This window comes from Oncorhynchus nerka, linkage group LG23 (assembly GCF_034236695.1).
Source record: "Oncorhynchus nerka isolate Pitt River linkage group LG23, Oner_Uvic_2.0, whole genome shotgun sequence".
Taxonomy (NCBI): Eukaryota; Metazoa; Chordata; class Actinopteri; order Salmoniformes; family Salmonidae; genus Oncorhynchus; species Oncorhynchus nerka.
This window is the reverse complement of record NC_088418.1, coordinates 52939797-52952096: the sequence shown is the minus strand read 5'-3', so window position 1 is coordinate 52952096 and position 12300 is coordinate 52939797. Positions and strand designations below refer to the sequence as shown.

Here is a 12300-nt window from a genome sequence, read left to right as displayed (position 1 = left end):
TAGCAGCCAGTAGGTCACTGAGCAGGTTCTGTGGAGAACTCTTGGGAGATAGCATCTTCAGCTAACTCCTCGTGGGTCGGCGATGTTGAAATTGGTTCATTGTCCATCTCATTCAAATGATCTTGTTTAGCTCCCCCTTTTTTGGTGCCTTTTCTCTTTGTCATATTGCCAGACAATGTTTTAAGTTATAGGTTGTGAGAGGTTAAGATAAATAAGAATTTGTTTCAAAATTGAGCGGAGCACTAGCAAAGCACGTCTACTCCTTAGCACGCTCTCTAGCGCCTCCCTGTGTGTGTGTCTTACCGCAGTGGATAGTCTGGATGCGAGGGTCATCTCCAGGTTGCCCTTCAGGCCCAGCAGAGCCGGAACCAGGATGAAGATTTCTGTGATGTACTTAAAGGCATCCCAGTGCTGGGGGAGAGGGGGGAGAAAGAAAGGAGAAGAGACAGCGATATTAGACATGTCATTGTTGTTGATAGTCTATTGTTGGCTACTGGCTAGTACAGAGCAGATGGGAGCTTACTATTTGTTCATTGTCAGCTTGTCTTTATTAGAAAGTTGTCCCCATTCAAATATTTACATTCAAATGTTATATCAAAATTAAATAAGGCGAAATGCCGTAGCTTCCAGTCATAGGTTCCTTCCTAGTAGCCTATCCCTACTAGTATTGGCTGAGTGGCTATGAGAATCCCTTTAACAATGTAATATCAATATACAGATATCCCTTTATCACCTTCCTTGAAAGCTCTTACAGCCATTTACTCTGGACTACACATGGAATGGAGTCATAAGTAAACAATACAAACCAATTGATTTAAACTGTGCCAAATCCACCTCCTCTACCTAATTGAACTTCACATGCACTAGCCCACACCCCAGTCTCAACAGGACCTATGCTCTACCATTCCAGTCTCACCTGTACTATGTCCAGCACCATCCCTGCCGACACCGTGCCGAACCCAGCCAGCAGGAAAGGCACCACGATCTGCAGTGCCATGGCCAGAGGCGACTCCTTGGGCATATTCCGTGTGGGGGGCCTCTGACTCTCCTCTTCCTCCTTCTCCTCGTTGTCACCCTCCTCCCCCGAGAGTGTCCCCTCAGGGAGCATGGGCTCAGTCTCAGAGTACCGCACATCCCCACCGTCTGACAGGCTAACGGATGTCCGTGCTACCCGGTCCGAGTGCCGGCGCACCTCCAGGTGAGGGGGGTCAGGCCGGTAGCCGTTCCCATCAGGTTTGGGCCCCAGGTCGGCCATGGACAGACCACGCTCCTCCTGGAGCTTGGTGTATCCCGTAGGGACCATGGTTTGGAACACAGAGGGGATCCACCCGGTAGGCACTGGCTTCAGAGAGAGACTGCTCCAGCCACCAGTGGCTCCGCTCATACGCACCACTAGGCTAGGGCCCAGAGAGTCGCCCAGTGTGTGGATGTTCATGCTAAGCAATGCTGCTGATGAGTCCGCAATGTCTCATCTCCATTCATTCAGGCGGGGCAGTGTGAAAGAGGGCAGGCAGGGCTGGTTAAATAGGAAGAGGGGCATCCATGTCCACTACGATCAGCCCTGTGGAGACCAGCCAAGGAGAAAGACTTGAAACACTGTTCTCTCCGGCTCATGCAAGCAACACAAACACAAATTATAGTCTAGCTATTTTCCCCGGGGCAAAGGCAAACCACATTTAATTTCAAACAGACTAGATAGCCTACATTGCTTGTTTTGGTTCTGTTATCAGAAGACCCTGAGGCTGAGGAGAGGATGAGCTGTCTACACAATGCATGCTGATTAATAACCCACTATCTGGTTGCTTTCAGGTAGGCCTATTGTATGTCTGGTTGAATGTCTCTGAAAACCTGCACAAATATGATATCAAAGTGCATATGTGCCGTCTATGATTGTATTTATTTTTAAATGACATAACATAATCTCTGCTTATGACCAAGTCTTGAAACAGTGAAATACATAAGCAACATTCTCTGCTTCTCTGGCCAATATAATTCAACACAACTTTTCTCCTCAGATAAATTGATATTTTGGAAAATGTAGAAAGCTATGCCATATGGACAGTTCCATAATAAATGATTGTTTTTACATTGGAGAGGCCCATGTGGCACCAGCAAAGGAAAAAGACGGTTGATGTGTTAGAAATCAGTCTGTCTGTCAGTCTACGTACGTAACTGTCAGAACCAGGCTAAAAGCTCTCACTAAATCCTGCGTCTAGGTGGATAGATATTTCACAAGTTTTTAACACCAATAGAACGGGTAGCAAACTGAAAAGCGAATTTGACAAGGAAGTGAAGAATAACTGCGTTATCCCGCTTTTAAAGAATAGTTTTATTACCGTTATCACGTTTATGTCAAAATGTTCTTCTGGCAAGGCAAGTTTAGCCACATAAACAGCTTGATGGATGCTAACGCGAGCTAACATAACGTTAGTTGGCTAGTAGTACCTCCAAGGTAGCTAAACAAACAGGAGAAAAGCAAAAAGGCTTACCTATACAGGGGAAATGCGCTTGACTTAAGGAAGTTGATACTAATTTAGACTGTTTTATTTTCCTTTTTCTGTTGCGGATTTCTCTGAAGGATGCCCTTTTCCTTTTTGACACTAAGCTCGTCGCGTCACAGGAAAAGTGCCACACAGACTAGTAGTACGCAGGCGCAGAGCACACCTTGTCGCGACATATGGCAGGAATGTCTTGACCAGGGGCCACTAGTCGTGTCCTTATACAATGAGTTCAGGACGTTTATGTCAAGGATATCAAATAGGCGCAGATTCCTATGCGTAAATATGTTATTTGAAATATGAATTCACAGTTTGTGATTTTGCATTGATGCGCTTGTTACAAAACAGCTATTCTGAAATTGTATTGTGTTATGACATAATACATACAGTAGTTGCAATCAATATACAGGTTCGTCAATTTATAATCCATTAACCCAAAGGGAAGTATGACAATGTTTTGAGTTTTGTCACCCCGAAACAGTAGAAGGCGCTATACACCAATGGAATGTAGGTTTTCAACCTGTGACCCAAATGTTGACGCAAGGACAGTCGAAACATGACTCGAAATTTGTTTTACCGAGCTGCTAATATTGTCCAACTCAGCAGGTTTACACTTCTAGCTGGGTCAAGGTTACTTTGCACGCAAACTCAAGCAGAGCCACCGACTGTCAGACAGCAAAACAATGGAATAAGGTATTCAAGTTGTCAGCAAACTAACAAAGCTAGCTAGCTTGACAACTCTGTCAGTGTTTGATTCCTGTGGTCAAAGAACTTTGCATTTGGTCGGCGACCACCTTTTGCAAAAGGTGTGCCCATTGTACATAAACTGTCCATTTTGGGTACGCGCTTCCATCTCTTTAATATATAAACGGATCACCTGACACATTAAATGGTGTATCTAGCTAGTAAGCAGTATGTCCTATAAAAATCTCACTATTACACTTCAGGTACACCGTGCATTGCTCGGTACTGTGCATTGATTTGTGTTCCTCTTTAAATGATTCTTGCTACTGTAACTAATTACATGTGCAGGAGAATAATCCTGAACAACCCCAAAAAGAGGAATGCCCTGTCTCTGTCCATGCTGGAATCACTGAGAAGCAACATCCTGGCTGACATCGACAGCGACGACCTCAGAGTCATCGTCATATCAGGTAAGATACCACCAGAGTGCTGATCCATGATCAGATGTGCCCCTTGGTCCCCCCTTCATAAACACTGTTGTATTGTGTTTTGTGTGTTCCAGCTAAGGGACCAGTGTTCTCCTCTGGGCATGACTTGAAGGAGCTGACATCAGCACAGGGCAGAGATTACCACACCAAGGTGTTTCAGGCCTGCTCAGAGGTGTGGTTCACTGTCGTACTGTATACAAATATACTGTACACACACATATCTTCATCATCATCATGATTGGCGATCGCTCCAGTCGTGTATGATTGTCCTCCATAGAGTCTTCTATTTGGGGGTCTTCAGATGGCTGTGTACATACAGTACACACACACACACACACACACACATTCTCATCTACAAACACACTCATACCTCTTGTTGTTTTTTAAGGTTATGACCCTGATACAAGACATTCCCGTGCCTGTGATTGCCATGGTGAATGGGGTTGCCACAGCAGCAGGATGCCAGCTTGTTGCCAGTTGTGACATTGCCGTGGTGACGGAGAAGTCCACCTTCGCCACGCCAGGGGTCAACGTGGGTCTGTTCTGCTCAACACCAGCCGTGGCAATAGGAAGAGCTGTCCCCAAGAAGGTAAACACACACGCACACAAACACACTCTGTGTAGCACTGATATATTCTGATATTTTACAGGTCGCCATGGAGATGCTGTTCACAGGAAGCCCGATCTCGGCACAGGATGCTTTGAGGCACGGGCTGGTCAGTAAGGTGGTTCCTGAGGAGCGTCTAGAGGAGGAGACGTTAGCCATCGCACGGCGGGTCTGTCAGGCCAGCCGGCCCGTTGTAGCCCTTGGCAAGGCCACCTTCCACAGGTGTGTGTCTCACTCCATAGATGTTTTACCACACTGTAGCACTCAACCCTTCTGCCTGCCATGTATTCATTCCTTGTTTGCATTACGTTTTGATGTTTTTGTTGGTTTGAGTGGATATCCACTGATACACTTGCATGCAAAAAGACAGCAAAATACTCTCTAATCTTTTGTCTAGAAAGATAAATACTATATACATGTGTAGTTTGATACATATTTGAATCATAATTTCATTTTTTTCCTCTCCCAGACAGATGGCCCAGGGATGGGATGCGGCCTATGCTACAGCCTCTCGTGTCATGGTGGATAACCTGGCTCTCAGAGACGGACAGGAGGGGATACGGGCCTTCATAGAGAAACGGAAGCCTGTGTGGACAAACAAAGCAGAGAAGGCCAATGACGAGTGATGTCTGCTGGGCTGGCCTACCATGGCCTGTGAGGGGTGCACGGGCTGGTGAGGGATGCTCGGCCTGCTCGAACCAGGGACCCTCTGCACACATCAACAACTGACACCCTCAAAGCATCGTTACCTATCGCTCCACAAAAGCCACAACTACTTCAATGTCTCAGAGCGAGTAATAGAATAATAGAATAGAATGTTGAATGAATAGAACTAATAGAATGTTATGTATATGGGGGATACAATCTTCCCAGCTCTGCAGATTCTGCTGTAAGGAGGCAGAGTCAATAGATCATTTATTTTGGTATTGTCCATATGTAGCTCATTTTTGCTCACAGGTCCAGGAATGGCTGAAGAATTGCAACATTTGCCTAGAAAAAAATATATGGCAAATAGAAATCCAAAATGGATGATGTTGAGAGATAGATGGGAGAGGTTGAATGGAGCTGAAGGGTTGGACTAATAGCAAGATAAAACATGTAAATCATACGGGGTCTGTAAAATGTATATAGGTTCAGAACTTTTGTGAAATAGCACAGTTACAAATAGAAATCAAACTGGATGGACATCAGAAATAGAGGAAGGACTAAAAACAAACAAATAACTTGTAAAACAGATTGTGTCTGTAAAATGTGTATAAGATGTATAAATTGAAGGTAAAAGCCGAAGTGTTTATTAGTTTACTCCAATTGGGGGATCGGTGGTAGGGTTTGCGGGGAATAATAAAGGTATATTATTTTTAAAAGTATGTATGTCTATATAGGTATGTGTATATATATGCATGCATGTATGGATATATATATATTTACCCCAAAAATATATGGGGGATTGGAAATGATGCAGACAATTACATTGATGGAACCAATATTCTTTCCGCAACATTAAGCTGATCCACCACCCCTTATAAAATAAATGTTATTCTTCAAAAATCAATTGGGTATATAAAGTGCATTCAGAAAGTATTCAGACCCCTTGACTTTTTCCAAATTTTGTTATGTTACAGCCTTATTCTAAAATTGATTAAATTGTCCCCCCCCCTCATTAATCTACACACAATACCCCATAATTATAAAAAAAAACAGGCTATAATTTTTTGCAATTGTATTAAAAATAAGCAAAATTATGACATTTACATAAGTATTCAGACCCTTTACTCAGTACTTTATTGAAGCACCTTCAAGTCTTCTTGGGTGTGACGCTACAAGCTTGGCACACTTTTATTTGGGGAGTTTCTCTGGAGCAGGTTTTCATTAAGGACCTCACTGTACTTCGCTCCGTTCAGCTTTCCCTCGATCCTGACTAGTCTCCCAGTCCCCACCACTGTAAAACGCCACCACCATGCTGCCAGATGGTGCCAGGTTTCCTCCAGACGTGACGCTTGGACTTCATGCCAAAGAGTTCAGTCTTGGTTTCATCAGACCAGAGAATCTTGTTTCTCATGGTCTGAGAGTCCTTTAGGACAAACTCCAAGCAGGTTGTTATGTGCCTTTTAATGAGGAGTGGCTTCCATCTGGCCACTCTACCAAAAAGGCCTGATTGGTATAATGCTGCAGAGATGGTTGTCCTTCTGAAAGGTTCTTCCATCTCCACAGAGGAACTCTGTCAGTGACCATCGGGTTCTTGAACACCTCCCTGACCAAGGCCCTTCTCCCCCAATTGCTCTGTTTATTTTTCTAGGATGAATCTATGTAGTTCATCATTCGGGAACCCACTGTGTTCTTGGGGATCTTCAACGCTGCAGACATGTTTTTGGTACCCTTCCCCAGATCTGTGCCTCAACACAATCCTGTCTCGGAACTCTACAGACAATTCCTTCGACCTCATGGCTTGGTTTTTGCTCTGACATGCACTGTAAGGTGTGTGCCTTTCCAAATCATGTCCAATCAATTGAATTTACCACAGGTGGACTCCAATCAAGTACAGTAGAAACATCTCAAGGATGATCAATGGAAACAGGATACACCTGAGCTCAATTTCAAGTCTCATAGCAAAGGGTCTGAATACTTGTGTAAATAAGGTATTTTTTAAAATGTATTTGTATACATTTGAAAACATTTCTGAACCCTTCATTATGGGGTATTGTGCGTAGATTGATTTGAATCACTTTTAGAATAAGGCTGTAATGTATCAAAACATGGACAAAGTTGAATACTTTTCAAATGCACTGTATATTTCTGAATGTAAGTTAAAAACAATGTATGTAGCATTCAAATGACCTCTAATGTATTAAACAAAAATAAAATAATTTACTAAAGAACTGATGAAGCCAATCTTCCAATTATTATATATTTAGACTCATTTAAACATAATAGGCCCAAATACATGAATGGGATGCAGAGGTATTGTATAATATATCCTGTGTTTAGTTCAGCCTGCACTGGTTAAAGACAAGTTTTGTGAGAGGTTACCTGGTGGCCTTGGGATTGAGGCATCCATTGAATGTTTAACAGTGGCTGTACCACCAGACAGTGCTACTAAAGTACAGTAATGTTCTATGCATTAGCACTGCACCGCCACATGATGGCACCATTGTATCCCTTGAGAAGCAAAGGTTTGATGAAAGGCAAATTGAGTGGAATGTTCAGAATGTAACTATTGCTATGACCAAATTCCTAGTTTGGCCCACAATACAAATATTTTGGTCGCAATAAATAAAGTACAAGACAATGTGCTAAGTGAAAAATAACATGCAATACTCTTAGTAAAGCACTTAGGGGTCCTGGAAAATTGGCCTGGATAATCCTTTAAGAAAAAAATAGTCTGTAAAATTAAGATGAGGGTGTTGGCAGCTGCATAGGGTTGGAAGAGGCTGCAATTCTTTTTTTGAATTGTTGCTCTCCACTAGAGGGCAGTGTTTCCTCAAATATCAGCAGATGAATAACGTTGGCACTTCTTATCCCTTTTTCCAGTATCCGGCCTGAGCTTTTGTGGTCCATGCATGTAGAATATGTACGAAGACACTTCACTGATGTATGAAGGGAATAGCAATAACATTCTTACAGAAATAAATCTACAGACACATGATCAGAAATGCACACCCCAATTTGTTTTATTAAGTAAAGAAAAGTCTCTGAAGAATGACCTGAAACCATTTTGCAATTAATTATTTAACAAAAAGAAGGAATGACTTATTTGCATGTTCAAATAATAACAGTATAATTATAACTGTTTGAGAATGATAAGCATTGTATCAAAAAGTACATAGTTGAGAATCAGCAATAAAAGGGGAGGTGGTTGAATATGTATTCAAATGTGTGACGTCACACTACAAAGTAGTATGTACAGGTCAGTAAGTATTGATTTAATATGTAAGTGCTGGTAACTGAACAGCAGTGAATGTGACTGCTGAAAATACAAGACATGAGTTGACAATGAAAGCATATTGCGGCTTAGTAAGTACTTCAACACCAGTACACATCATCTATAGAAACCTCTTGCAACAAGCTGACACTTACTCTGTGGTGATGAAAATACCGTACTGTTAATATGCAGTTAATGTTCATGTAAACTATTCAGAGGGAAGTAAATCGTACATTACTTCAGGGGAGAAAAGGGGTGTTTTTCCTACGGACGACAAAACAGTTCACTGTTGATAGATTTTACAGTCTCAATATGGGGTATAAAGCAGACACTGGCCTCGATACCCAAACATACTGTACACACTATTTGGGTTACAGAAATGCTTTGCAATGACTAGACATTACAGTGGTCGCTAAACTGAGCGACAGAATAATCTCAATGAAAAAATGAAAGTTGAAAAAATGGTCCTTATACAGTGGAGGTGCTTCAAAATGTAAATGATTTATTTTCGACAATGATTTAAAAATCTGCACTGATCCGTAATTCTGTTATTTGACAAAGCTTTGTTTCTTCTTTCAGAAAAATAAGATATTCACAAAGCATATAGAGTAAATTGACCTCTAAAGTAGATGTTTTGGAAGTAACTCATAAAAAAATAAAGATGGAAAAGAAAAAGGAATCATTGACTTTGTCTCGCCAGGAGAAGTGTCCCTGTCTGCTCATAACGTTTCAATAACTCAGTATATTAACAAAACATCATTTACTGTACATTTTCAACTCTAAAAGATATATATATATATATATATATATATATATATATATATATACTTTTAACTCCTGTTGTTAATGATTTAACATCCAAAAAATAAAATAATCAATCTTCAGTGGGTTTTTAAAAGGGATCCATAAAAAGGTCAAAAGCTGGTATCCTGCAGCATTCACAATGCAGTATGACTTTATGGGTCAGAACGTCACATATAAAGCCCAAACAGACCAAACTAAAACTCCTTAACCCCAGTAGGATTACCGCTTGTCTCTGCTGCCACAGTATCAGTGACTACACCTCAGTGTCTTTCCATCCCGCTCTCCTCCTCTCACAGCAACATAGACTCCTGCATGGTGAACGCCTCTGGTGCGTGCCTGTAGTGTTGTCCTCCGAACAGCGGGGGGAGCTGCTGCCTCATGGTGGGCTGCTGCTCGTGGAGCTGTGTCCTGTAGTGAGCCAGGCCGTCAGGGCCGGGGGGGAAGGTGAACTCCTGCACGGGGGACATCTGGGCCCTCTGGAAGCTGGGGGAGCGGGGTACACCTCCAGGGGCACGTGTCATGTCACCACCTTCCTGCTGCCCCCACGGCTGCACCTCCACTGCCCCTCCCAGGCCTGGCCCCTCAGACAGGTAGGGTTGTGTCTGCTCCCCTCTCCTGCGCCCCTCGTACCTGTTGTAGGCAACAGTAGGGTACACCGGATAGGCGGCTGCAGCGGAGGTGAGCCGTGTGGGCTGGTGCAGGTATGCGGAGGCGTTACTACCAGGGCTGTCCAGCTGCTGTATGGTGCGGGGGACCTGCGGGGCTACAAGGGTCCGGGGGGGCTGGGCTGAGCTGGGAGGCTGCCTGTGGGTGGTGGCATAGGAGTTGTTCATGAGGGCCTTCTCCGGAGAGTGGCTGGGCCGCTGGGTGGTGACGTACGCCCTCTCCCCATACATCAGACCCATAGGTGGGGTGCCTCGGGAGGGCGGGGGGCCGTAGTGCCTGTCCTCTCCCAGTCCCCTCTGCTCAAGGCTCACACTGTACGGAGGGTAGTGGAGTGGCACCATAGCAGGCCGGCCGGGGGAGTACTGCTGGGGGGGCGTGTGGTACTGGCTCTGGCCGTTGGGGTGGACATAGGGTTTACCCCCCGCAGGGCTGTTGAGTGACAGGGCAGCAGGGATGTGGCGTTTGGCCTGCCTACCCAATGGTCCTTGCAGGCTGGGGGTGGGGGGAAGGGACGGCGATGGTGGCCTCTCCAGCTCCTCCACAAAGTCCTGCTCTGCCCCCCCTGGCACGTTGTCGTACTGAGAGGAGTTGGAGCCGCGGTTGGAGCCTGGGATCAAGCCCCTGGAGCGGGGCCGGGGGTTGAGCAGCAGGGTGTCATCAGGGCTGGAGGGAGCCGGGGAACCACCGCGGCTCAGCTGGATCTCCCTGGCAGCCGCTGCCTTGGCCGCCTCCAGCTTGGTCTCGGAGGGCTTGACCCAGCGCGGGGCGATGTCTTTACGGGAGCTGCTGGAGGCGGCATTGGAGTTGTGGTTGGCCGTGGCGTGGTTCTGAGGCTTCCCTCCATCCACCACTTTTATAGGAGGGTTGTTGTGTGGCGAGGGAGAGGGCGCCGGGGACGGTGTAGGTGTGGACCCTCTCTCTGGAGTCGCAAGGGGGGGGACGGAGGGCTGTTTGCAGTGGGGGTCTAGGTGGACGGAGTTCTCTCCGGACCCCCGTGATCTGGCCTCCCTCTTTTCAGCCTTGTGCTGCCGGACCAGCTTCTCCAGGGAGTCCCTGCCCGCCCGGTTGGGGGGTTGGCTGGGCGCTTTTGGGGGCTCGGCCGGATGGGCGTGGCTCTGACCATTCGCCACGTGGTTCTGGTTCACCGCCGGCTCTGGGGGAAGCTGCCCAAGAAGATTCTTGGGATACTCGTCCTCTTTACCTGCACAGATACAACAGACAGAAGGTTAGAGCACCTGGAGGGGGAACACAAAACGGAAAAGGCATGTTTTCAAACAATAAATATTAAAAAAGGGCAATATGGATTCATGCAACATCACTGCCGACGAGGGGCGAAAATAAAGAGAGAATTACATTCACCACAACACTGAATAATCACGTCTCCACAGGCGAGAAACCAACCAAGGACATAACAAAACACAACATCTGAAATATATCTGATATTAAAATCCCAGAGCGCGAGCCAGAGGCATCCAATTAGGAAGTGCCATTCAAAAGTGTAGACTGAAATAATATAAGTTTTCACTCAGTTTCATTAAAATGTACTTAGCTGCAGCAGCAGGCCGACCTCAAAAGGTCAGACTGAAATGAGCTAACGGACTGTCCTTAAAGACTTTAGAAGCACTTGTAAGAAGTAAAGTAGGAAACGTGACTGAGTTAGCAGTCAAGAACAAAAACCATAAAGATCTCAACTCCATGCTGTTTTAAACTCTATTACTTGATGAGTATATTATTATTACTATTACTACATGAAAATAAAGTGCAGTACAGGTGACATAGATACAGAGAAACAGACAGTGAAGGTGGGACACTGGATGTGTTGGACTCTGGTAGGAACAGTGTGTCCACAATCACCATAGAAACCAGGAGACACGAGCTGGAGAAGAGGAAGTGATGTGACAGGACCAGGATGTGTTGTGAGTTTGAACCAGGAAGTGCTGTCACTGACTGTCATTGAATCCACAAACTAAAGTGGCTCTCTATTGTGTAAGAAAGTGTCCCATTTCCCTGTCCTTAGACTGAATGGGTGAAAACAATATGGAGAAACTCTGCCTGTAAGTCACAGCATCCATCACTCCTACACAGCTTCCTGTCCTTCTCTACTTTCACTTAGAACCACTAATCTGAAAAGCCTGGATAAGGGAAATAATGGCTCTTAGGTTGGGGATAAAGGAAAGGAGACAAGAAGTCAGAAGCCATTCAAATTTATTGGAACCCAGCCGAGATCAGTGCTTTATTGCTTTCACCCACCCAGTCTTCTCAGTTTGGACTCAGGAGAGGAAGCCACTTGAGAGTATTGAGGATTCACCCAGGAAATATGTGTTCACTGATACAGGTGCTTACGGGTTGCCAAGTTAAGGGTAGGATGCAGTCTCCACCCCACAATCAAAATGTAAACACAGACAACAACCTATTCAAACCTTTGTTTAGCCTCTCATTAAAAACCTCATCCAGCAATTTAACTGTCAAAGTTGGAAGAGTTCTGGGTTGAAGATGAGCCCCGAGTGCTGCAGTCGAACAAAAAGCCTCCTCTGTTGGATGATACTTATTATCCTGACACCAGGAAGAGAAAATAGCTCTCTCACCGTGTGTGTGTGTGTGTGTCTGTATACACACACAACCAGGGTGGTAGGA

The 12300-nt window shown here is 44.9% G+C and overlaps 3 protein-coding genes across 9 annotated transcripts in view; 1 reads left to right on the top strand and 2 right to left on the bottom strand.

The window, feature by feature from the left end:
* LOC115121439 (solute carrier family 41 member 2-like) overlaps nucleotides 1-2623 on the bottom strand; it is a 40270-nt gene extending 37647 nt beyond the window's left edge. For both annotated transcript variants that reach the window (XM_029650528.2, XM_065008249.1), the window contains exons 1-3: nucleotides 2490-2623; nucleotides 917-1561; nucleotides 304-411 (exon numbers count right to left, since the gene is read on the bottom strand). In XM_029650528.2, coding sequence (XP_029506388.1) covers nucleotides 304-411; nucleotides 917-1435 — 627 coding nt within the window. In that variant the 5' untranslated portion in view covers nucleotides 1436-1561; nucleotides 2490-2623. The remainder of the gene's footprint in view (nucleotides 1-303; nucleotides 412-916; nucleotides 1562-2489) is intronic.
* A 380-nt stretch (nucleotides 2624-3003) lies between these two features.
* On the top strand, nucleotides 3004-5858 carry LOC115121441 (enoyl-CoA hydratase domain-containing protein 3, mitochondrial-like). 2 transcript variants are annotated; one of them, XM_029650532.2, is made up of 6 exons: nucleotides 3004-3191; nucleotides 3531-3652; nucleotides 3745-3842; nucleotides 4059-4259; nucleotides 4321-4499; nucleotides 4751-5858. In XM_029650532.2, exons 1-6 carry the CDS (start codon nucleotides 3055-3057, stop codon nucleotides 4848-4850), a joined length of 837 nt encoding a protein of 278 aa, XP_029506392.1. In that variant the 5' UTR covers nucleotides 3004-3054; the 3' UTR covers nucleotides 4851-5858. The 2 variants fall into 2 exon arrangements, with proteins under 2 accessions (XP_029506392.1, XP_029506391.1); XM_029650531.2 differs by having other exon boundaries at nucleotides 4747-5858.
* Nucleotides 5859-7920: 2062 nt separating this feature from the next.
* LOC115121444 (USP6 N-terminal-like protein) overlaps nucleotides 7921-12300 on the bottom strand; it is a 99758-nt gene continuing 95378 nt past the window's right edge. For all 5 annotated transcript variants that reach the window (XM_065008245.1, XM_065008247.1, XM_065008243.1 and 2 more), the window contains one exon: nucleotides 7921-10867. In XM_065008245.1, the coding sequence (XP_064864317.1) occupies nucleotides 9291-10867 (1577 nt within the window). In that variant the 3' untranslated portion in view covers nucleotides 7921-9290. The remainder of the gene's footprint in view (nucleotides 10868-12300) is intronic.